Raw genomic sequence first — 25,315 nt, forward strand, 5'->3', positions numbered from 1 at the left:
ATGTGTTGTAAACTCAGCCCTAGCAACATTGTTATGTATTATAAATTGGTTCTCCTTTAATACTCTCCATGGGTTGGATGTTCAACTGAGGTTCGTGTTTGGCTATTTGGCCCAGAAGTCAACTCTCCTGTCTCCTTAGTTGTTGGATGCCATTAAGTCGATTCCAATTCATAGTGAACCCATGTGACAGAGTAGACTGCCCCATAAAGATTTCTTGACTGTAATCTTTAAGGAGCCCTGGTAGCGCAATGGTTAAGTGCTTGGCTGCTAACCTGAATGAAGGTCGGTAGTTTGAACCCATCAGTCACTCTGCAGGAGAAAGATGTGGCAGTCTGCTTCCTTAAAGATTACAGCCTAGAAAACCCTATGGGGCAGTTCTGTTCTGTCCTGTAGGGTCATTATGACGTTGAATTGACTCAACAGCACACAACAACAACAACAATCTTTACAGAAGCAGATTGCCAGGTCTTTCTCCCATGGAGCAGCTGGGTGGGTTTGAACCACCAACCTTTCTGTAAGCAGCCAAGTGCTTAACTGTTTGCACCATCAGGGCTCCTGTCTCCTTAGTAACCTTGTAAATTTAGGGCTTTTAAGTGAACTAGGAGTAATATGGTTTTATCCCCTGCTTCATTTGCAACCTCCAGCTGAGAGTATAACCTTGAATTCCTGTCTTTCAAAACTCAATCTGGAAAAAAAACAAAACAAAACAAAAAACAATCTGATTTGTTACTTTGTGCTTGTCCACTGAAGCTGAGTCATTTTCAGTTAGGTTGTGCAGTTCCTCTTTTCTTCTAAGACCAGATTCACGATGTTTGTGTTTTCTAGCATCTTGCTACTCGAAGTGTGGTCCAAGGACTAGCAGATAGAGCTCACCTGGGAGCTTGTTAGAAGTCTAGAATCCCAGGCCCTGGGCATACCTACTGAAGATGCATTTTGGTAAACTTCCCAGCTGAACTCATATGCACCTCAAGTGTGGGAAGCACTGATCTCAAGAATCTTTAGATTTTCTTAGTAAAACTTACACTCTCAGGATTTAAAGGGATACATTTCCTTTTCTTAAAAATTTTTATGTGAAGCTTTTCAAGCATACAGCAAAATTAAGTTTTATAGTAAACACCCATGTATCCTTCATTAGCTTTTTTTTAAACATTTCCTTTTTTCCCCCAAATTAATTTTTATCAACAATATTATATAGAAATACTAGTTTACGGTGTTCCTGTTACAGAGTCATGTCTTGGTAAAAAGGCTCTCGCCCTTTTCTGTAAAATTTGCAATGGGCTTGATAAAACCATGACTGGCTTGGGAATTCCTTGTGAATCAGAGGAGCATGGTGGTGGGAAGTATGGCCTGGGATTTGGCAGAGCGGAGTGCTGGCCCTGACTCCGTCCAGAACGCTGATCCTCAGTATTCTCATCTTTGCAGTTGAGTGGGTTGAGAGAAACAATTTCTAATGTTGCGTCCAGCCCTGTGACTATAGGCCCATTGCAAATATTATTATCATCGCTATTTTTCACGTGGAGAAACTGATGAACCAGTGAAATATTCAAATAAGAGGGAAAACATCTGTTGGCATGGAAAAGTGATCATTTCCTAAGCTACTGAGTAAAACACAGCTGCACTGGCAGTTTTAACACTGTTTTCTTGTCAATTTTTGTTCTTTCAGGAAATCTTACAGAAACATGAAGCCCTGAGCCATCTGGAACTCAGAAACCCATTCGGGGCCGTCTGCGGCTTCTAGAACATCCAGGTGTTCTGCAGATGTGAGAACTTATCCTGCAGCTACCAGCTGGGATCCCAGACAGATGCGAGGCTTATGCTACTGCTCCAACACATAAAGGTCACTTTCTAAGTGGCCATGATAAGTTAACTGTGCAACGGTACATAGAACCCAAGTGAAAAAGAAGTTGTTGACACTGAGGCCTAACTGATGCACGAATCAGTGATCCTACTGAGCTGTAGGCTGCTGGTGGGATAACATTTACGGAAAAGGGTTAAATCGAATTCGGGGTGTAAATTTCCTCACTTTCCCAAATCAGGACTTCAGAGGGGGTCATCATTTCTGCAGCCCCCACTGTTCCTATAGCCATCACTGCCATCCCCACTGCAGCTCCCACTTACACCTATCTTCCTGCAAACCCCACAGGCTCACTCCAAGGACGTCCTACACTGAAAGTGAGCCGAAGGGAGCTCTCGGAATCATCTCTCGGGGTGGCTCGACATCACCCCAACAACTGGAACCCTTTTCTTACCACCATGGGCTGGCTTTTTCTAAAGGTTTTGATAGTGGGCTTGAGTTTCCTGGGATTTTTTTATCCTGTGGTGGATTTTCGCTTCAGTGGGAAGACTGGAGGCCAGAAACCAAATTTTGTGATCATTTTGGCAGATGACATGGGGTGGGGTGACCTGGGAGCGAACTGGGCAGAAACAAAGGACACGGCCCACCTTGATAAGATGGCTTCGGGAGGAATGCGGTAAGTCTCGAAGATGCCAAGTTAGCATCTCCTTGGGTGTTTTACACTGACAACTCTTGGGGGGGCAGTTTAAAGCACTTAAAGAGCCGTAGATGAATCCATGTTGATTTGATTAATTTGTATATCTATTTGGTTGGAAGCCCTTACAGCATATGAAGAAATCCATCCATCCATCCATCCATCCGATAACATTTATTGTGTGTGCATGTTCGTGTGCGTGTGTATATTAGGAACTGGGAATACAGAGATGAACGAGATAAAATCCTTGCCCCCAAGGTACGTGCTATCTGGCAGAGAAGTTGAGTTTAAAGGAAAGTAAGGATTATGTGAGCCTATATCAACATTTTTTGGAGTCCTGTGGCTGCAAGGAAGAAGGTGATCTTTGAAAAGCAACTAAAAGTCAGCTAGGCAGCTGAGCTATGGAGAGACCTCTATCATACACATAGCTGTTTAGTACCACACTCAAAGGCATACTGTGACATACTGGTCCACATAAGGAGCACCGAACTCTCAGGGATGCAGAAAGGGAGAGGTGTGCATCTGAATGGGTTGATGTGCTTGTAAAAGAGCCAGCACAGAGTTTTGTTCAAATGCCTCAGACCGAGAACAAGTGTCGGAGCATTTAGACTTGTGGCTTTTCTTCTCAGGCTAATGCTGATCTGACTGACCAACTCGGGTCTCATCTGCACTGGGTTAAGCTTCTCCATTTGGCTCAGTGGGAATGGTTCCAGCTAGCTCATTAGGACAATGTGTGGGGCATCTCCTTGGAGTTTTGGCCACTTGCATTCTTGAACTTAAAGCTTTGCCCCTGAGATGCAGACCCCCTGGCGTCCCTGCATCTGGTCTCACCCCACTGTAGTCCGTCTTCCTTTCCTCAGTCAGGGTGAACTTTCTAGAAACTCACTCCTCTGCTTCCAACTTTTCAAAGACGCTCTGTGGCCCTCGAGATAAAATCCACACCCTGCATAGCAGCTAACAAGACTGGCCCACACTCCACACTGGTTCTCCTTACTGCCCTTCATCTCTGTTGACTTGCTGCCTCACTCTTTGGGTGTCTCCTTTGGGTTCCTTCTTCCTGCTGTACTTCCCCTGGTTAATTAATTTCTACTCACCGTTTAGGCCTCAATTCCACATCAGGTACTCAGGAAACCATTTCTCAGGTGCCTCCAATGCACCCTGTACTCTCTTTGCCATGGCCCTTGTTGCTTTTCATGGTGATTGTTTAGCCATCTGACTTCCTTTCTGGCTCTGGGCTTTGGGAAGGCAGGGCCCTGTCTACCCCTCCCCCCCCATACACTTATGTTCCCAGCACCTAGCACTGTGCCTGGCACGTAGTTGTTGTTGCCGGCTGTTGCTGACTCAGCCCCCTACTGCGGCAATCCCATGCACAATGGAAAGAAACGCTGCCTAGTTCTGCACTATCCTCATGACTGGTTACAGATCAGACCATTGTGACCCACAGGCTGATTTTCAGCAGTGGATCGCCAGGCTTTTCCTTCTAGTCTATCTTAGTCTGGATGCTCTGCTGAAACCTGTTCCGCATCGTAGCGACATGCGAGCCTCCACTGAGAGGCTGCACGTGAAGTGCATTGGCTGGGAGTGAAACCTGGGTCTCCTATGTGGAAGGCTAAAATTCTGCTACTGAACCACCAATGCTTCCTGGACCATAGTAGGCAATTAATAAATCTTTGTTAATCAATAAAGGAATCTTAGGAGAGTCTAAGACATCCTGAAATGTCACCCCAAATTTTGCATGTGGGAGTTTTTTTTTTTTTCTGGAGAGACAGTGATCTATAGCATTCACCATGTCCTCTAAGGGTCCTGGGTTGTCAAATGCTTAAAAAAACTTCTGCTTTGGTTGTAAGTGGGTCACTGGGGAAATATCAGGCCCATTATTTAAACCAAGATGGCAAGATCTAGGCTTTCTTCTCACAAGCCCTCTCTGCCCGCATGTGCTCACCCTAAGCAGAAAGAGTGCCTCGGAGGCCAGATACAGATACAGCTTGGTGGTCCATGGTTCTCCCCTCTGTGAAGGTATTCTCTTTACCTGAACCTGTGACAGTGGCCAGGCAGACGGCCCTCTGATTTGAGGTCTCTTTGCTCTGTGCTTTGTTAACAGGAAAGCCAGCCTTCCTGTGAGGCTGAGGTTTCTCCTGGCTGCCTACTCATGGCCAGCAGGGAACCGTGGCTTTCAGACACAAACTCTTATGGCCAAAGAGGTCTCAGAGTGGCTTGAGAAAGTATCGTTTCTATTCTCTCCTTTGTATTAGCAATACTACTTATCTCTGTACTTACCTTTCACATAGTCTAATGTGCCAGGTGCTCAATAAATGTTTGCCACACCTAAGACTAAATATGGAAATCCTGCTGGTGTAGCAGTTAAGAGCTACAGCTGCTAACCAAAAGGTCAGCAGTTTGAATCCCACAGGTGCTCCTTGGAAACCCTGTGGGTCAGTTCTACTCTGTCCTATAGGGTTGCTATGAGTTGGAATCAACTCGATGGTGGTAGGTTCGGTTTTTGGTTTTAAGGCTAAATATCGTACTTAAGAGGGCAAGCTCTTAAGCCAGACTGCTTGGGTTCAAATCCTGCCTCTGCTGCTTTCTACCTGTGTGACCTGGGTAAGCTACGTTATCCCGCAGAGCTTTGCTTTTCTCTCCTGTGAATGGGGATAACAGTACCAGCCTCATAGGAAGCTGTGAGATTAAATGAAGTAACCTATCCAAGTAAATTATCCCAGAGCGTAGCACGCAGTACCTTTCCCCCTGGAAAAGGAAGAAAGCCGTTCCCATCAAGTCGACTCTGACTCGTGGCAACCCTATAGGACAGGGCAGAACTGACCTGCAGGGTTTCCAAGGAGCGGCGGTGGATTTGAACCGCCGACTTTTTGATTAGCAGCCCAGCTCTTAACCACTGTGCCACCAGGCTGGATGAATGTTAGCTGTTGTTATGCTTGTTATTGTTCTTTTGTTGTTGTTAGTTGCTGTCGAGTTGATTGTTACTCATCGTGACCTCCTGTGTTACAGAGTAGAATTGTCCTATCGGGTTTTCTTGGCTGTAATCTTTGTGACTTCCAGACTAAGACAGAATAGGAAGAAGGGCCTGGCAGTCTCCTGAAAAAGATCGGCCAGTCAAAACCTTATGAACAGCAGCGGAACATTGTCTGATATAATACCAGAAGATGAGCCCCTCAGGTGGGAAGGCCCTCAAAACACAAATGGGGAAGAGCTGCTGCCTCAGACTAGATTCGACCTTAATGACATGGATGGGGTCAAGTTTTCAGGACCTTCATTTCCTGGTGTGGCATGACTCAAAACAAGAAGAAGCAGCTGCAAACATCCATTAGTAATCGGAAAGTGGAATGGATGAAGGATGAATCTAGGAAAATTGGAAGTCATCAAAAATGATATTGAATGCATATTCATTCACATCCTAGGCATTAGTGAGCTGAAATGGACTGATATTGGCCATTTTGAATTAGACATTTTGAATTGGACTATGCCGGGAGTGACAAATTGAAGAAGAATGATGTTGCATTTATCGTCAAACAGAAAGAACATTTCAAGATCTGTCCTGAAGTACAATGCTGTTAGTGATAGGATAATATCTCTACACCTACAAGGAAGATCAGTTAGTACGATCATTATTCAAATTTACACACCAACCACTAAGGCCAAAGATGAAGAAATTGAAGAATTTTACCAACTTTTATATTCTGAAATTGATCAAATATGCCATCAAGATGCATTGATAATTATTGGTGATTGGAATGCAAAAGTTGGAAACAAAGAAGAAGGAAAAGCAGTTGGAAAATATGGTCTTGGTGATAGAAACAACACCAGAGATGGCATGATAGAATTTTGCAAGACCAACTACTTCTTCATTACAAATACCTTTTTTCAACAATATAAACAGTGGCTATCCATGTGGACCTCACCAGAGAGAATACACATGAATCAAATTGCCTACATCTGTGGAAAGAAATGATGGAAACGCTCAATATCATTAGTCAGAACAAGGCCAGAGGCTGACTGTGGAACAGACCATCATGAATTGCTCATATGCAGGTTCGAGTTGAAACTGAAGAGAATTAGAACAAGTCCACAAGAGCCAGAATATGACCTTGAGTATATCCCACCTGAATTTAGAGGCCATCTCAAGAATAGATTTGACACATTGAACACTAATGACTGAAGACCAGATGAGTTATGTAATGACATCAAGGACATCATACATGAAGAAAGAAAGAGTCATTAAAAAGAAAGAAAAGACCAAAATGGGTATTAGAAGAGACTCTGAAACTTGCTCTTGAACATAGAACAGCTAAAGCAAAAGGAAGAATGATGAAGTAAAAGAGCTAAACAAGATTTCAGAGGGTGACTTGAGAAGACAAAGTAAAGTATTATATATGAATGAAATGTGCGAAGACCTGGAGTTAGAAAACCAAAAGAAAGAACACGCTTGGCATTTCTCAAGCTAAAAGCACTGCAGAGAAAATTCAAGCCTGGAGTTGCAATATTGAAGAATTCTACAGGGAAAATATTAAATGATGCAGGAAGCATCAGGAGAAAGTGGAAGGAATACATAGAGTCACTGTACCAAAAAGAATGGGTTGATATTCAGCCATTTCAGGAGACAGCATATGATCAAGAACTGATAGTACTGAAGGAAGAAGTCCAAGCTGCACTGAAGGCATTGGCGAAAAACAAGCCTCCAGGAATTGATGGAATATCAATTGGGATGTTTCAGCAAACAGGTGCCGTGCTGGAAGTGCTCACTCATCTCTGCCAAGAAATTTGGAAGATAGCTACTTGGCGAACCGACTGGAAGAGACCCATATTTGTGCCCATTCCAAAGAAAATGATCCAAGAGAATGCAGAAATTATCAAACAGTATCATTAATACCATGCGCAAGTAAAATTTTGCTGAAGATCATTCAAAAATGGTTGCAGGGAACTGCCACAAATTCAAGCCAGATTCAGAAGAGGACATGGAACGAGGGATATCATTGCTGATGTCAGATGGATCTTGGCTGAAAGCAGAGAATGCCAGAAAGAATACCTGTGTTTTATTGAGTATGCAAAGGCCCTTGACTGTGTGGATCATAACAAATTATGGACAACATTGCAGAGAATGGGAATTCTAGAACACTTAATTGTGCTCGTGAGTGACCTGTAGAAAGAGACAGTCGTTTGAACAGAACAAGAGGATACTGCGGGTTTAAAGTCAGGAAAGGTGTGTGTCAGGGTTGTATCCTTTCACCATACTTATTCCATCTGTATGTTGAGCGAATAATCCAAGACACTGGACTGTATGAAGAAGAACGGGGCATCAGGATTAAAGGAAGACTCATTAACAACCTGTGTTTATGCAGATGACACAACCTTGCTTGCTGAAAGTGAAGAGGACCTAAAGCACTTACTGATGAAGATCAAAGACCACAGCATTCAGTATGGATTACACCTCAACATAAAGGAAACAAAAAATCTTCACACTGGACCAAAAACCAACATCATGATGAATGGAGAAAAGATGGAAGTTGTCGAAAATTTCATTTTACTTGAATCCACAGTCAATGCCCATGGAAGCAGCAGCCAAGAAATCAAAGGACACATTGCATTGAGCAAATCTGCGGCAAAAGACCTCTTTAAAGTGTTAAAAAGCAAAGATGTCACATTAAGGACTAAGGTGCGCCTGACCCAAGTCATGGTATTTTCAATTGCCTCATATGCATGTGAAAGCTGGAAGATAGAAGAAGAATCGATGCCTTTGAATTATGGTGTTGGCAAAGAGTATTGAATATACCATGAACTGCCAGAAGAAAGAAAAAACTCTCTTGGAAGAAGTACGGCTAGAATGCTCCTTAGAAGTAAAGATGGCAAGGCTTCATCTCATGTACTTGGGACATGTTATCAGGAAGAACCAGTTCCTGGAGAAGGACATCGTGCTTGGTAAAGTACAGGGTCATCGGAAAAAGAGGAAGACCCTCGACGAGATGGATTGATGCAGTGGCTGCAACAACGGCCTCAAGCGTAACGATTGTGAGGATGGTGCAGGACTGGGCAGTGTTTTGTTGTGTCGTACCTAGGGGTGCTATGACTCGGAACTGACTTGACAGCACCCAACGACAGCAGTCTTTATGAGAGCAGATCGCCATGTCTTTCTCCGAGTGGCTGGGTGAGTTCAAACTACCAGTTTTTGGTTAGCAGAGGAGCTGCTTAAGTCACCAGGGCTCCGTATTGTTATTATAAACAAGGTCAGTTTGAATTATCAAATTGACAGCTTTGCATGATGAAAGTTTCAGATGATAAATCAGGGAAGGAAGAAATGGGGTCCCGGGGACCACTCTGTTACTCCCTATGGGGGTAACCTGCAAAGGATTTCTGGGGCCCCTTTCCCATTGGGCTGTCGCCTGTATTTGAATCAACACAACAGTTGCAACAGTAGCTACCCCTTGACTAACTGTTTGCCAGGTGCCAGGTTCTGGATATTACTCATTTGATTCTCACCATCACTCTATGTTCCTCTTACTTCTTGGCTGCCTGGGTCTGTTTTTTACTAACTCTGGGGCATTAGACTAGTTACTAAACCTCATGGAGCCTCAGTTTCCTCATCTCTAAAATGGAACAGCCATGGCATCTACACCACAGGGTTATTTTGAGGAGTAAATGAGTTAAGTCATGTAAGGCATTAAAAGAGTACCTGGCACATGCTGGTGTTGATATTTGTTAGCTGTGGTTGTTCCTATAACCCTGGCCCCACTGCCTTGCTCTTCTTGCTGCCCTCCCCTGGCTGGAGGGCCATGCATATTTTCTCAGCTTATGTTGGTGTAGTGGTTAAGCCCTTAGCTGCAAGCTGAATGTTGGTGGTTTGAACCCACCAGATGCTCCGTGGGAGAAAGATGAGATGATTTGCTTCCTTAAAGATTTACAGCCTTGGAAACCCTATGGGGCAGTTCTACTCTGTCCTATAGGGTCGCTGTGAGCTGGAATCAACTCAATGGCAAGGGTTTTTTGTTTTTGTTTTTTGTATGTTCCAACAGCATCTGACTCTGTTCACACCCCAAACTCCACCCTTCCCTAAGCTATGCCATAGAGTTTAGCTGTTCTCCCAGAATCTGCTCATTCGTAGACCAAATTTCCCAAAGCTCCTGCCTGGACACACCATTAGTTTTTATTTAATTTATTTATTTTGCTAACCTGGGTATGGTAGATGCAGTTTGCCAATTTTGTGGATGTAGCGGGCACAATTCATAACATGTTTGTGATGTCATCTATTGCTGCATGGAAAAAAAAAAAGAATGCTTGAGCGAAGAAAAGTAGAGCCTTTCATTTCCTCTGTATCTTGGCATTCATTTCCAGTTTTCCTAAACTCCATTTACATGGAGATAAAATAAGGATTGTGCCCTTAAATCTCAAGACTTGAGCTCACATAGCTTCACAGTAGCCTGGGTCAGAGAGTAGCCACATCACCTTATCACTCCTGGGGAAACGGAGTCCCAGAGAGAAATTAATTGCTTTTTACTACTGTAGTCAGCTCTCCACCATGCGAGGAAGATGATCTAGTTTGTGAATTAACTAGTTTGCAGATCACCCACCTTAAAAATACTAAAACACAATCCATCGACGAAAACAATGAAATCGACCGCAAATCAGCAAACATCTCCTTCCCAGAGGGCATCTCGTTTGGCACTCCCCAGTGTTCAGTGAGTGCCCTTGTGTGCCCTGTGCTTGTCAGGAGGCTGAACAGTCAAAATGTTTTGCCCTTGACCTGGTGGGCTCTTGTTTGGCCAGTGCTCTTTGCAAATCTGAGCTGGGCAATCCAATTGAACATTTGTAAGTTAAAAAATGATAAGATAATCAGAAGAAAATTGAAATGTTGGAATTTAAGTGAAAATGCCAGAGGCTTAGAAGTCAACTAAAACTTAAAAATTTCAAGCAATTGGGAAAGGGAGGAACGTAAGGCAACTTGCATCACAATCTGAAGTAGAGGAAGGAATTGCTTATGCTTTAAAAAAAAGAAAAATGGACAAGTGCATTGCTTTGGCACCTTTTCCAGCTCTCCAAACAGTCTGACAAATATTCAAAACACCACGAGAACCCGATGAATAACCTCGATAATCCAACCCTAGTTTCGTTCTTGTCAGCAACACATGCAAAGAAGGCCAGCGCTGGTTTCACGTGGGATGAAACAAGCAACATATTTCCTGAACATTCTCAGGTTGGAAAGTAACTGCATGTGGCTCCTGGTTGGGTGACTGGATTCAAGCAGTGGATTTCCAATCTGAGGTTTGAGCTTCAGAGCAGTAATGATCCAGAAGTCTTTGGGGAGAGAGGAGAAAGACCACTGATGGTGGAAGAGAAGTGGTCACAGCCGGCAAAGCCCAGACACTGCCCAGTCACTTGTCTGCCAGGCTGACTGAGAAGTAAGGTTGCCAGTATACTGTAAATACATTTACTTATGCAAATTGATTTGCAATATATTTACTTTATACTTTGATCTCTCTTCCTTCCATGCTCCTAATTTAATTTTGAGTCAAGCCGATGCTGCCGCTGATGATGCTAAGAGTTGTAGGCAGTGGCTTAGCTAGGATTCAAAGATCAATACTCACCACCGGAAGGTCAGAGCTTCTCAGGGCTTGAGGCTGTTCCCATAAAGGCCCTCAGTGAGAAATGAACTGACCTGTCAATTCAGCCAAACACCTGGTTTGACTTCTGCTTTCAGAATTGGCTTTTGGCAAAAATCCATTCATTTCTTAACTGCTAGGACTCTTTCTTAGCCATCCTCCCCCATTTTGCAGTAACTCAAAGGCGGACGAGACCCAAGCTGGCACTCAGAACTGGAGAGAAAAAAGACCTAAATGGATGTCAGAAGAGACTCTGAAACTTGCTCTTGAACATCGAGTAGCTAAAGCAAAAGGAAAAAATGATGTAGTAAAAGAGCTGAACAGAAGATTTCAAAGGGCAGCTCAAGAAGACAAAGTATTATGATGACATGTGCAAAGACCTGGAGATAGAAAACCAAAAGGGGAGAACACACTCAGCATTTCTCAAACTGAAAGAATTGCAGAAAAAATTCAAGCCTCAAGTTGCAAAACTGAAGGATTCTACGGGGAAAATATTAAATGATGTCAGAAGCATCAAAAGAAGATGGAAGGAATATACAGAGTCACTATATCAGATATAATTGGCTGGCATTCAACCATTTCAGGAGGTGGCATATGACCAGGAACCAACGGTACTGAAGGAAGAAGTCCAAGCTGCACTGAAGGCATTGGCGAAAAACAAGGCTCTGGGAATTGACAGATACCAGCTGAGATGTTTCAAAAAACGTATGCAGCAGTGGAAGTGCTCGCTCATCTATGCCAAGAAATTTGAAGACAGCTACCTGACCAATCGACTGGAAAAGATCCATATTTATGCCTATTCCCAAGAAAGGCAATCCAACTGAATGTGAAAATTATCAAACAATGTCATTAATATCCCATGCAAGCAAAATTTTGCTGAAGATCATTCAAAGGTGGCTGCAGCAGTGTCTCGACATGGAACTGCCAGAAAATCAAGCTGGATTTAGAAGAGGATGTGGAACCAGGGATATCATTGCTGATGTCAGATGGATCCTGGCTGAAAGCAGAGAATTCCAGAAAGATGTTTACCTGTGTTTTATTGACTATGCAACGGCATTCGACTGTGTGGATCATAACAAATTATGGACAACATTGCAGAGAATGGGAATTCTGGAACACTTAATTGTGCTCATGAGGAATCTGTACATGGATCAAGAGGCAGTCATTGGAACAGAACAAGGGGATAGTGCGTGGTTTAAAGTCAGGAAAGGTGTGCATCAGGGTTGTATCCTTTCACCATACGTATTCAATCTGTGCGCTGAGCAGATAATCTGAGAAGCTGGACTATATGAGGAAGAACGGGGCATCTGGATTGGAGGAAGACTCATTAACAACCTTCATTATGCAGATGACACAACCTTGCTTGCTGAAAGTGAAGAAGACTTGAAGCACTTTACTGATGAAGATCAAAGACCACAGACTTCAGTATGCATTACACTTCGACATAAAGAAAACAGAAATGCTCACAACTGAACCAATAATGAATATCATGATAAACGGAGAAAAGATTGAGATTGTCAAGGATTTCATTTTACTTGGATCCACAGTCAACACCCATGGAAGCAGCAGTCAAGAAATCAAGCAACGCATTGCATTGAGCAAATCTGCAGCAAAAGACCTCTTTAAAGTGTTGAAAAGCAAAGATGTCACCTGGAGGACTAAGGTGCACCTGACCCAAGCCATGGTGTTTTCAATCACCTCATATGCATGTGAAATTTGGACAGTGAATAAGGAAGACTGAAGAAGAATTGATGCCTTTGAATTGTGATGTCGGCAAAGAATATTGAATATACCATGGACTGCCAAAAGAATGAACAAATCTGTACTGGGAGAAGTATAGCCAGAATGCTCCTTAGAAGCAAGGATGGTGAGACTACATCTCACATACTTTGGACATGTTATCCAGAGCAATCAGTGCCTAGAGAAGGACATCACGCTTGTTAAAATAGAGGGTCAGTGAAAAAGAGGAAGATGCTCAATGAGATGAATTGACATAGTGGCTGCAACAATGGGATCAAGCATAATAACAATTTTGAGGATGGTACAGGACCAGGCAGTGTTTTGTTTCGTTGTGCATAGGATTGCTATGAGTCGGAACTGACTCGATGGCACCTAACAACAACAACAAAGGGAGACAAGACCCAAGCTGGCACTCAGAACTGCAGAAGATTGTCAGGTGGGTGTCTGGTGGGTGCTCTTCAAGTTAGGGTAGAAAGGACATTCTGAGCAAGGCATATATTAGGGAGAAAAGATTGCCCTTACCATGTAATCCCCTTCCATCTTGATCCAACCCCCAGATACAGTCACTTAGATTGATTCGGGGTGGGCAGACCATCATGAGGGAGAAAGCCCCTTGTCTGCTGACCTTCACCATTCACTCTGAGATGTTTGTTTTAGGAGGTCCCAGCCCTATTGGCACAGTGGTTAACTTTAACACTCAGCTGCTCGGTGGGAGAAAGATGTGGCAGCCTGCTTCCATAAAGATTACAGCCTTGGAAACCCTGTGGGGCAGTTCTCCTCTGTCCTATAGGGTTGCTATGGGTTGGAGTTGATCTATGGCAACGGATTGGGTTTTTTGGTTTATCCTATCTTCACACTGTAAGCTCCCAGCATCTTGTGGTAGTCAGCTTTACATCTTTGCACTTGGGTGTATATCAAATAGATATAAACATTACATAATGCCCGCTTATCAACTGAGGGAAGGGCGAAGGTGAAACCAAAGAGACTACAGGTTTTCACCTGGGCTCTGTTAATAAATAGATGTGGCCACACAGGAACACGATGATCTAGATGATAGACGATCTTGGAAAACAGGAACTGAAAGATTAACTAGAGGACTTTGGTGCCAATCCGCTTACCCAGAGAGTTCAAAATAGCCCGTCCAATTACCGTCATTAGGTAACTCTCTTCAGCCTTCCAAGTATAGTCATTAGGTAATGAATTCCAACTAAGAGCAGGTCATGGGACAAATGCTGGGAGACCGCGGCCAGCTCTGCCCTCAAGAGGCTTATGTCCTGGTGGCAAACAAAGGCAAGAAGCCCAGCTTTTAGAATGGTAATGTCACCAAGAGCAGGAATTCCTGGTGTGTCACCCACCCCTGGTACCTTTATAGCAGGAGTGGGATGTAACTGAACTGACAGCTTATACCAGTTCTGTCCAGTTGACTCCAACTCATGGCAACCCCATGTGTGTCAGGGTAGAACTGTGCTCCATAGGGTTTTCAATGGCTGATTTTTTAGAAGTGGATTGAAGGCCTTTCTTCCAAGGTGCCTCTGGGTGGACTTGAACCTCTAACCTTTCAGTTAGCAGCCAAGTGCTAACAATTTGCATCATCCAGGCACTCTGAACTGACAGCTTAGGGGATAGAATTAAGACATTAATTATAATTTGGCTGTAGTCAAGAATGAGAAAGGCCCTGGGCTGGCACTCAGAGTGAGATAGTGGTGCAGGGATACTGGAAAAGAACATTTCTCTAGAACAAAGCCAGGAGTTACTCAACAAAGGTTATCTGTTATGACCTGAGTGCTGAGACTTTAACATGAGTTGGAATTAAGCAGATGAGGCAGGAGGAGTGTTGTAGACAGAGGGAAAAGCACATGCCAAGACCTGGAACTGGAAGCTGCCCATTCACTCAGCCAATACTCACTGAGCCTCGCCTAGGCACCGTCCCGGGTGTTGGGAATACATCAATGATCTAAACAATCAAAAATCCTCGGTCTTAGGGTGTTTATATTCTAGTGGTTAGTACTCCTGGGTCAGGGAGTGGGAGGCTGTCTGGCTGGATGGAGCCCCTGGTCAAGGGCTTTGTGTACCATACCTGAGTGTTTGGACCTGACCCTGCAGGCAGTGGGGAGCCCTGAAGCACTGAAGCTATCTGGGCTGCACTTGAGGTGGGCTGCTCCAGCTTACTAGAGGTAGGTTGGCCACACTAGAGGCTGGGGCAGAGGAAAGATTGCAGGAAGCTCCAGGATGGCTTACTTGGCTCATGGTCATGCTCATGGCATTGGAGAGAATTGACAAGCCCAGGAGGCACTGAGATGCTCCGTGTGTGTGTCCTGTTGTCATATACCTTGTGTGTGTCCTTCCTTGAGTGTGAACATGCTCTTACCCACAAGGAGAATGTGAAAAGGAAAGGGGGAAATTGCCCAGGATCATACCGAGCTCAGCTGCCTGGCGTCTTTCTTTCAAAAGAACAAGAGGATGAATGAATAACTGAATGAATAAATAAACACAGACATAGCAAGTTCACTTTTTGCTGCGACATTTGCATCTAGTTTACAAGGCATCTGTGTACGCATCATCTCAATTATCTCCTTGCCTCAGTTATCTCACAGAACCCCACAACAGCCTTCTGAGAGATGCGTCAGCTGTTGTCATCCCATTTAACAGAAAACAACATCGAGGCTGAGGTGAGCCAGTTCTCCCTACGTCTAAGTCCTATTTCACCACCTTTCCAGTTTCTACGTCCCATCCTGTCCCACATACACACAACCAGTTGCCATCAAGTTAGCTCCGACTCATGGCGACCCCATGTGAGTTTGAGTAGAACTGTGTTCCATAGGGTTTTCCATCGACGATTTTTCAGAAGCAGATTGCCAGGCCTTTCTTCTGAGGTGCCTCTTGGTGGACTCAATCAACCTTTCAGTTAGCAGCCAAGGGCATTAACCAGTTTCGCACCTCACAGGGACTCCTGTACAAATAAACGCAATGGCAAATGACTTTTAAAATCTGTTTCCACCTCCCAGCCTTTGAATTATGAATGGGGCAAGAATGGTTTTTATTCCAGTCACATAGCAATTTAGAAAGTGGCCATAGAGAGTATCATCATCTATTTTAAATTCCTTGTAAATGAAGGCTGGACACACTTAACTTCACGATGTTATGTCTCTTCAGGGCTTTTATGGCAGCCTTTCCAGCGCCAGCGTTACCCAGTTCTAATACACGTAATTTATGCAATGGCAAGTTGCTTTGGTTTCTGTCTGGCTGTGTCTTAATTTGCGTTGATTTTCCTGTTAACAGGGCTGCTGTAATGTCTGGCTCTGTAGCTCCAGCTTTGCTTTACCATTTATTTTCAGCCTTTAATTAGGACCCCTGTTGGTGAACCGGCCTGAGCCTGCCCCGATAAATCTGGGGGAAAAACAAAGAATCTTTCCAAATAGCAAGACCATTTTATCGCTTATTAATTAGTCCCCACCAACTGAAGACAGCAGCCAGGAGAGGGAAAAAGGGTGACCTGCAAGTGAGTTCATCTGGCTGTACAGGGTGTTGTTAGTTGTTTATTTGAGGTGGGAGGTGGTTGGGGGGTGGCGGGGAGAGGGGTTACAATCAGTTCACTCTGAAGGCTTGGAAAATAAAGTAAACAAGATTGTTTCTGAGAGTTAGATAATGAAGTTTAACACACTGTGGGGAAAGAATTGAGTCCTAAATCTGCAGCTTAAACAATTATGCGCAGATGGATTAATTTTTTTTTCTTTCAATCAAACGACCTGGCTTTTCTCTTCTAGTTTTGTTTGTTCATTCTCCAGGTATTTATGGAGCAGCCCCACTGTGCCAGGCACTGTGCTTGGGGCTGGAGTTGCAACCCTAAGCATTGTCCTCATGGAACCGACAGTCTGTGAAGGAACTCAAAGCTGTATCTTGCTGTAAAAACATGCTCTACCTATTCCCAAGATGACGGCATTAACATATCCAAGGAGACACAAGACTCAGGGCAGCCCGTTAAAAATGAGCAAGCAGGTGGACCATTCGAGCAATGTATTTTTGGTACTTCCAGGCAAGAAGAAACGGTGGTCAACAGCTTTTGTGTATCCCAGCCCCACTGGTAAAGCTCAATCCACAGTGGACAAAAGTCCCTCGGGCTTAGCAAACTAACGGACTTTTTCTATCATACATTATGAATTTTCTTAGCATTAATGAATGTGGACTGTGGCAGAATTCTCGCCTTCCATGTGGGAGACCCAGGTTTGAAGCCTGGTGACCAACTGTCTTAGTCACCTAGTGCTGCTATAACAGAAACACCACAAGTGGATGGCTTTAACAAAGAGAAGTTTATTCTCTCACAATCCAGTAGGCTAGAAGTCCAAATTCACGGCGCCAGTCTTTCTCTCCCTGTCGGCTCTGGAGGAAGGTCCTTACCATCAATCTTCCCTTGGTCTGGGAGCATCTCAACGCAGGAACCTCAGGTCCAAAGGATGCACACTGCTCCCAGCACTGCTTTCTTGATGGTATGAGGTCCCCATGTCTCTCTGCTTGCTTCTCTCTATCTCTGAAGAGATTGGCTTAAGACACTATCTAATCTTGTAGACCTATCAATATAACTGCTGCTAATCCATCTTATTACATCATAGTGATAGGATTTACAACATACAAGAAAATCACATAAAATGGTGGACGATCACACAATACTGAAAATCATGGCCTAGCTAAATTGACAGATATTTTGGGGGGACATAATTCAATCCATGACACCAATGCGTCTCGTATGTAGCCACCACCTGTCTGTCAGTAGAGGCTTTCGTGCTGCTCTGGTGCTGAATACGTTTCAGAGGAGCTTCCAGACTAAGATGGACTAGGAAGAAAGGCCAGGCAATCTACTTCTGAAAATCAGCCAACGAGAACCCTATAGATCACTACCGTCTGACCCACAAATGACCGTGGGGATGGCATAGGACTGGGAAGCATTTTGCTTTGTTGTGCATGGGGTGACCATGAGTTGGGGGCTGACTCGAGAGCAATTAACAACAACAGCATTAATGAGTTCCACACTCACCATGGCAAACTTTAGATTCTGATTTCCCATGTAAACATGTTGACTGTGCTGGCACGCGGGATCCTGTGAGCCTTCTTGGAAGTCAGTGGGGGATATGGGCACTCTATGTCTCTCTTGGGCTCACATGGTTCGTGCAGATGTGAGTCAGGCTCTTGGGGCTGGCACCACCAAGACTGTGTCTCAGGTCTCCACAGCCCAAGACCAGCTCCTGTAACAGTGACCTAGTTAACATAATACCTTGTGCAGGCTGACTGAGCCCCAGCCAGCCTTCACTCAGTTGCCTCCAGAGTGGAAAGGACAGGATTTGGGTTGGGCAGGCCTGGGTTCAAATTCTAGTTCTGTCATTTCCAAACTGTAGGGCCCAACAGTCTTTAATGTAGCCCAACCATTAGGCCTTGGAGTAAGACAGGAGCCCTGGTGGCACAGTGGTTAAGTGCTCAGCTGCTAACCAAAAGGTCAGTGGTTTGAACCCACCAGCTGCTCCGCAGGAGAAAGCTGTGGCAGTCTGCCTCTGTAAAAATTACGGCCTTGGAAACCCTATGGGGTGGTTCTACTCTGTCCTATAGGCTCGCTGTGAGTTGGAATGGACTTGCCAGGCGTGGGTGGAATAAGACACATTCTGCACCTGTACTAGCTGTGTGGCCTTGAGAAAGCTACTTAAGCTCTCTTGGCTTTGGTTTCCTTATCTGTAAAATGGGAATTCTGATACCTCTCTAACCTCTCTTATAGGTTGTTTTAAAGTTTAGAAATATTGTATGTAATATGATTAAGGTGGTGGCCACCTGATAAGTGGTAGCTATTTTTATTATTATAAGACATAAAGTTAATGCCTGTTTATACTTTAGGTGTCAGCTTACATGTAACTGAGTTGAAGACGATGCCTCGGTTTCCAGCCAGGGTGATCCGGGGGTTGGTGGAGGGGGGGTCAGGCTTTGGGAGAGAGGACTCTGCACATGTCGAGGCAGAGGTGACCTGTACCCTGGCAGTGAACAAAAGGCCAGCACAGGACCAGTAGCCAACAAGTGACACTCACCCCTGAAATTTTAACCATTCATGGCCCTGCCCACGGCTTCCTTTCTGGAACGTTCTCTTACTCCCCCTTAGCTAGTGAGGACAGTAACCATGTTTACTAGTATGACTTTTTAAAAAACCACTCTATCAGGCACTGTGCTAGGTACCTTTTGTGTGTCATCTCATTGGATCTCCAAATCACCTGGCAAGGTAGGTGTGATGGTGCCCATTTTGCAGACAAGGATACTGAGACTTAGGATTAAGTTACCTGTCTCTGATGGCGCTTGTCTCATTTTGATGTATCCTAATATGTCTTGACACTTCTGCTAGAGTGTAAGCTCTGATGGAAGGGGCTCTTATTTCCTCATTCCTCTAGCTCCCCAGGTGGCTCTGTTGTGGTTGGTTGAACTAAGCCAGCAGCTCACAGGTGAAGTGGTGCAGCAGATCATTGAAACGTGTATGTACCCATTTGGAGGAAGAGCGGAATGACGAGTGAAGGGAGGGATGTCCAATGGCATCTCAATGTCTGCATAACCAGGTTAAGTCTTGGTGCCTGCAGAGAACCCCCGTTGAGCAAAGTGGCGTCAAGGCAGGCTACTCTGTCCCAGCAGACCAGAAGTGGGTCTCACCAGGTAGAGTGCAGGACCTGAATGGCCAACAGTGGAGAAACAGCCTTCCTGAGGTCAGGAACCAGATCCTGTTCTAAGCTCAGGGAAAATGGTGAGGGTGGCAGACACACCCATGCTCTCATGGAACTCCATTCAAGATGAGGGAGCCTGGTGACTTGCGAGGAGACAAATCCATGAGAATGATGATGTCCGATACGATGAGGGCCACAAAGTAAAACGGTGATGCAGTGGAGAGTGATTGGTCCGGAAGGCCTCACTGAGGGAACAAAATAGGCACTGAGACTCAGAGGGCAGGAAGAAGCCACCTTGTGGGAACCAGAGCAAAGTGTTCCAGGCAGAGGGAACATAAGAAGGGCCTGAGGCAGGACTGAGTTTGGGGTGTTGTAGGAAGACAACTTGGATGGTGTAGACCCTGGGCTGTGTCACACACAGAAATGAATGATATTTGTGCCTTTCTCTAGGGAATTCCACTGAGAGAGTTGGAGGCAGCCAGCCTGGGTCTCCCTCCACCAGGGCCTCGGGCCCCATCCAAGGACTCTCTCACACGATACTCTACAGGGATTGCTTTCCCTGGAGTTGTGCAGGCCATAGGCAGAGGCAACTGACAAGGTGGCCCTGGAGCCTCCAGTTGCCTCAGGCCCCCTCCCACCTTCCCCCGGCTGCCCCAGCGGCTGAGGCGAAAACTATCTTGGAAGACCATGATCCATTTGGACCCATCAGTGTATTCCAGCTTCCTGCCTGGAAAGCTCCAATGTAGGGTCCATAGACCATGGTAATGACTTTGGGTTTTATTTTTATTGCATGAGAACCCTGTACAGGATTTCAAGCCAGGGACTAAAGTTAGCTGATGTTATGGATTGAATTATGTCTCCCGACCCGCCAAATATGTGTTTTACTTCCTAACCGCTATGCCTGTGGTTATAATTCCATTTGGGAATGGATTGCCTTTATTATGGTAATGAGACAGAATTAGTGTTGGGTCTGTCTTGAGTCAATCTTTCTTGAGATACAAAAGAGATTAAACAAGCAAGCAATCTAGCAAAGATGGGGAAAGAGAGAGGCCAAGCCACATGAAAACTGCACAGGAGCAGAAGCTCAGAAGAGACAAAGACCTTCCTTCAGAGCCAACAGAGAGAGAAAACTTTCCCCTAGAGCTGGCACCCTGAATTCGGACTCCTAGCCTCTTAAACTGTGAGAAAATAAATTTGTTTGTTAAAGCTATGCATTTGTGGCATTTCTGTTACAGCAGCACTAGATAACTAAGACAGCTAATAAACATTTTTGGAGTTACTTTGGCTGCTTTTGGAAAATGTGGGGTGGTGGTGGTTGAGGATAGGAATTGGATGTGGGGAGCAGGGCCATCACATATAGCTGGGCAGGCTATGTACTACTCAACTCCTGGTGTGAATGGTGCCCCCTAGAGTTATACAGCATGGCAGCCCTGGTGTGGAAACAATATGGAGACTATGGTAGTGGGCTGGGTGCAAGACGATGTTGCCTTAGACTGGGATGTTAGCAGGTCAATGGAGAGAAATGGATAGTGTCTATCTAGTGCTGCTATAACAGAAACACCACAAGTGAATGGCTTTAACAAACAGAAATTTGTTCTCTCATAGTTTAGGAGGCTAGAAGTCTGAATTCAGGGCACCAGCTCCAGGGGAAGGCTTTTTCTCTCTGTAGGTTCTAGGGGAAGGTCCTTGTCATCAATCTTCCCCTGGTCTAGTAACTTCTCAATGCAGGGACCCCAGGTCCAAGGGATGTGCTCCCAGCACTTCTTTTCTTAGTAGTATGAGGTTCCTATCTCTCTGCTTGCTTTTCTCTCCTTTTATCTCTTATAAGATAAAGAGTGATGCAGGCCATAGCCCAGGGAAACTCTCCTTACATGGATCAGGCCTGTGACCTGAGTAAGAGTGTCGCATCTCACCCTAACCCTCTTTAACATAACCTAGCCTTGCCCCATTAACCACAGGCAGAGATTAGGGTTTATAATACATAAGAAAATTATATCAAATCACAAAATGGAGGACAAGCACGTAATACTGGGAGTCATGGCCTAGCCAAGTTGACACATATTTTTGGCAGACACAATGCAATCCATAAAGGGTAGCTTCTGGATGTATTTGGAAGTAGGGTTGATAGGACATGTTAATAGCTGTGAGGGAAAGAGGAATCACAGATGATTCCTTTGGCTTGAGTAACTGGGTGGAAGATGGTGCTATTTACTAAGTTAGGAAAGACTGGGAGGGGAGGAGCAGCTGTGCAGGAAAACATCTAAAGATGAACCAGACATTGCAGAGACGACAAAGGAAACAACCAAGTGCCAAAAGGAGTAATGTCTGGGGTCCTGACACCAACGGGCCTTTTTCCCCTGGCTCTGGGAAGCCCAGTGGGCTGAGGAGTGACTGGGGCTCAAGAGAGGATCAATGCTGTTGTGCAGGGCCAGCTTCACGGGTATGTAACCTCTGTAGTCCCAGGGGGTCCCATGCTTAGAAGGGCCGCCCTTGATTTAATGCACTACTGTCGCCATCTTGAAATGTTTAGTAATTTTTTTTTTTTGACTCTTCATGCTATCTTTTTTTAAAATAATTTTTATTGAGCTTTAAGTGAATGTTTACAAATCAAGTCAGTCTGTCACATATAAGCTTATATACACCTTACTCCATTGTTTAGTAATTTTTGAACAAGGGGACATGTACATATTCATTTGCACTGAGCCCCACAAATTGTGCAGTGGGTCCTGCTGTTGCAAATAAAGAGATGACATGGACAAGCTTGGGCCAGCCCATAGAGAACGACAATTTCAAACCTGGATGAGTCCAGGGCAACAAATGGTTATGCCTTAATGTATGTAAATGCTTAGAAAAGTGCCTGGGTTACAATGAGTCCTCTGTAAGCATTCAATACTGGAGAAATAATTATTATTAGAGGAACATTTAGGAGTGTAGAATAGGAGAGCCCTTGTGTGGATGTTTTGCACTGGGTGTGTGGATGCAGGAAGAGAAGAAGAAAAGCTGGGTAGAGGTGGACATTTGTCTTGGGAGCAAAGGTATGAGCTACAAGTGGGACCCATTTGGAATTCCAGCTACCCGCAATATCAGGGCCCTGGATTTTGCCCCAGTAATTTGACCTCATGGCCCTAGTATGTTTGGATGGTATTAGGAAGCTTTGAGAAATGCACATGCCTGGGAGATTCCCCCAGGCGCCCAGGCTGCAAGGATTCTTCCAGCCCCTAAAAGAGACTGAGGCTCAGGAAGGAAGTGCTGGCAGGTGTAAAGCCTGAGCTGAGCCTCACACTCTCACGTCCGAACCCAACATTGGCGCACCTGCCTTCGCCACCCACATTTTTTCAGACAGAGGTATCACACAAGCTGGCTCCAAGAGAGAGAGTGGTTTCAGGGCTGGGCCAGCACTTCCAAGTAGCTCAGTGACCATGTCCCTTCTTTACCATTTGTTGCCTTGAAAAAAAGTGGCGTCAGGGAATTAACCTATCTTCTGGAACCCAGGCCCGTGTCTCTTTTTTCAGACTTGTTACGTTGTGCAAAAGCGAAGTGAATAGTGGGGTTGTCCAGTCAGTGTACATTTTGTAGCCCCTACTTTGTGCTAGTGCTAGGGACACAATAGTGAACCAAATATCGTCTAGTGAGAGAGACATTGTTCTGGTTATGCATTGCTGAGTAACAAACTACCCCCAAATGTAACCAGAACCAGATAGCATCGAGTCAGTTCCAACTCATGGTGACCCCGTGCATGTTAGAATAGAACTGCTCCACAGGGTTTTCAACGGCTGGTTTTTCAGGAGCCAGTTGTTGGGCCTTTCTTCCAAGGTGCCTGTTGTGGATTGAATTCTGTTCCCCCCAAAATGTGTGTCAAGTTGGCTGGGCCACGTTTCCCAATATTGTGTGATTGTCCACCATCTTGTCATCTGAAGTGATTTTCTTATGTGTTGTAAATCCTAACTCTATGACGTTGATGCGGCAGAATTAGAGGCAGTTATGTTAATGAGGCAGGACTCAAACTACAAGATTAGGTTGTATTTTGAGTCAATCTCTTGAGATACAAAAGAGAGAAGCAAGCAGTTATGGGGATCTCATACCACCAAGAAACAAGAACCAGGAAAGGTGTGAGTTCTTTGGATCCAGGGTCCCTTCACTGAGATGCTCCTAGACCAGGGGAAGATTGATGACAAGGACCTTCCCCCAAAGCCTTCCCCTAGAGCTGGCGCCCTGAATTCAGACTTCTAGCCTCCTGAACTGTGAGAGAATAAACCTCTGTTTGTTAAAGCCATCCACATGTGGCATTTCTGTTATAGCAGCACAAGATAGCTAAGGCAGTGCCTCTAAGTGGACTTGAACCTTCAACCTTTGGGTTAGCAGCTGAGTGTGTTAACTGTTTGCACCACCCAGAGACTGGAGAGAGAGGGACAACATGAGACCTCCCATAGGATGTGTGAGAAGTAAGAAGAAAAGAGGTCTGGAGAGAGGGGGTCCTGGAGCCTCTGACTTCTTAGAGACGGGCAGAGAAAGACAAGCCCACAATGGAGGAGAAAAAGAGTGGTCAGGAGCCCAAAGGAGGATGAAGACAGGTCTGGAAGGTGAAGGAGGGAGGCTTCCAGAAAAGAGCTGTCAGCAGAGCTCCCTGGGTGACAGGAGAGATTCCTGGAGTCCAGAGTGAGGGAGCCAGTTTGGAGTGGGCTGGGGAGTGCCTGGAGATGAGGAAGCTAAGTGGACTCTCCTTGTTCCAGAAGCTTGAATTATTAGAATCATTGCAAGGTTTGCTCAAGGGAACTGGAGGCTATTAGGTACAGCCTCCTGTCTTCAGATGTTCAGATGTCTGGATTTTCTTTGAAAGGTTTTCCAGGTTGGAAGCTCCCCAGCCTCCCTGAATAGCCCATACCAGTGATTTATCACCTTAGGAAGCTTTCTGATGCTCAATAGAAGCCAGTAATAGTTTCCTCAGTTCACATGCGTGTGTCTGTATGCCTGTGTCAGTGCACACGTGTGCATGAGTGTGTTTTTGCATGCATGTGTGTGTATGTTTGACACCATATGGTCTTTGGATTGTTAAGCCTCAAGGCCGGTGCCGTATTGCCTACTTTACAGTGGGCCTGGGGGACTGGGCCCTTCTTCCTCTCCACTTTAAAACCTCATTCTATCTCTTGGGGGTTCTCCTTCCCCCCAAGACTGGCTATAGAGTAAGTCTCCCCAGCCCCATCCCTCTGACTTTTGAGACAAGTTTCTGGACTTCCTAACAGGGGCAACCTGGTTTAACGGCACAAGCGCAGAATTTTTGAATACTACAGGCACAGTGGCTGGGAGTGTGAGCTCTGGAACAAAATGCCTGGGTCAAACCATGGCTCTGCCATTTATAGCAGTGTGTGGCAAGTTTTTTTAGCCTCCTTCTGCCTCAGTTTCCTTACCTATAAAATGGGGATCCTTATCATTCCCTGGTGGCATGATAGTTAAGTGCTCAGCTGCTAACTGAAAGGTTGGTGGTTCAAACCCACCCAGCAGCTTCACAGGAGAAAGACCTGGTGATCTGATCCCATGAGGATTACAGCCTAAGAAACTCTGTGGGCAGTTCTACTCTGTCCTATCGGGTTGCTGTGAGTTGAAATGGACTCAGTGGCACCTAACAGCAACATCAACATCATACCACATCCCAGGGCCATTGTGAGGATTAAATGCTTTAATATATGTCAAGTGTGTGCTTGTAATAGTTTCCATCGCGTTAGCTCTGAGTCATGCTATATCATGTACGACAGAATGAAACGTTGCTTGGTGCCATCTTCGTGTTTGTTGGTATGCTCAAGTC

The 25,315-nt window shown here is 45.0% G+C and overlaps 1 protein-coding gene across 3 annotated transcripts in view; it reads left to right on the plus strand.

The window, feature by feature from the left end:
* Positions 1–25,315, plus strand: part of ARSG (arylsulfatase G) — a 133,624-nt gene that overhangs the window by 46,131 nt on the left and 62,178 nt on the right. For 2 of the 3 annotated variants that reach the window (XM_049858725.1, XM_049858726.1), the window contains exon 2: positions 1,664–2,471. In XM_049858725.1, the coding sequence (XP_049714682.1) occupies positions 2,254–2,471 (218 nt within the window). In that variant the 5' untranslated portion in view covers positions 1,664–2,253. The remainder of the gene's footprint in view (positions 1–1,663; positions 2,472–25,315) is intronic. The other variant, XM_049858727.1, reaches the window with a different exon arrangement.

Source organism: Elephas maximus, chromosome 19 (assembly GCF_024166365.1).
Source record: "Elephas maximus indicus isolate mEleMax1 chromosome 19, mEleMax1 primary haplotype, whole genome shotgun sequence".
Taxonomy (NCBI): Eukaryota; Metazoa; Chordata; class Mammalia; order Proboscidea; family Elephantidae; genus Elephas; species Elephas maximus.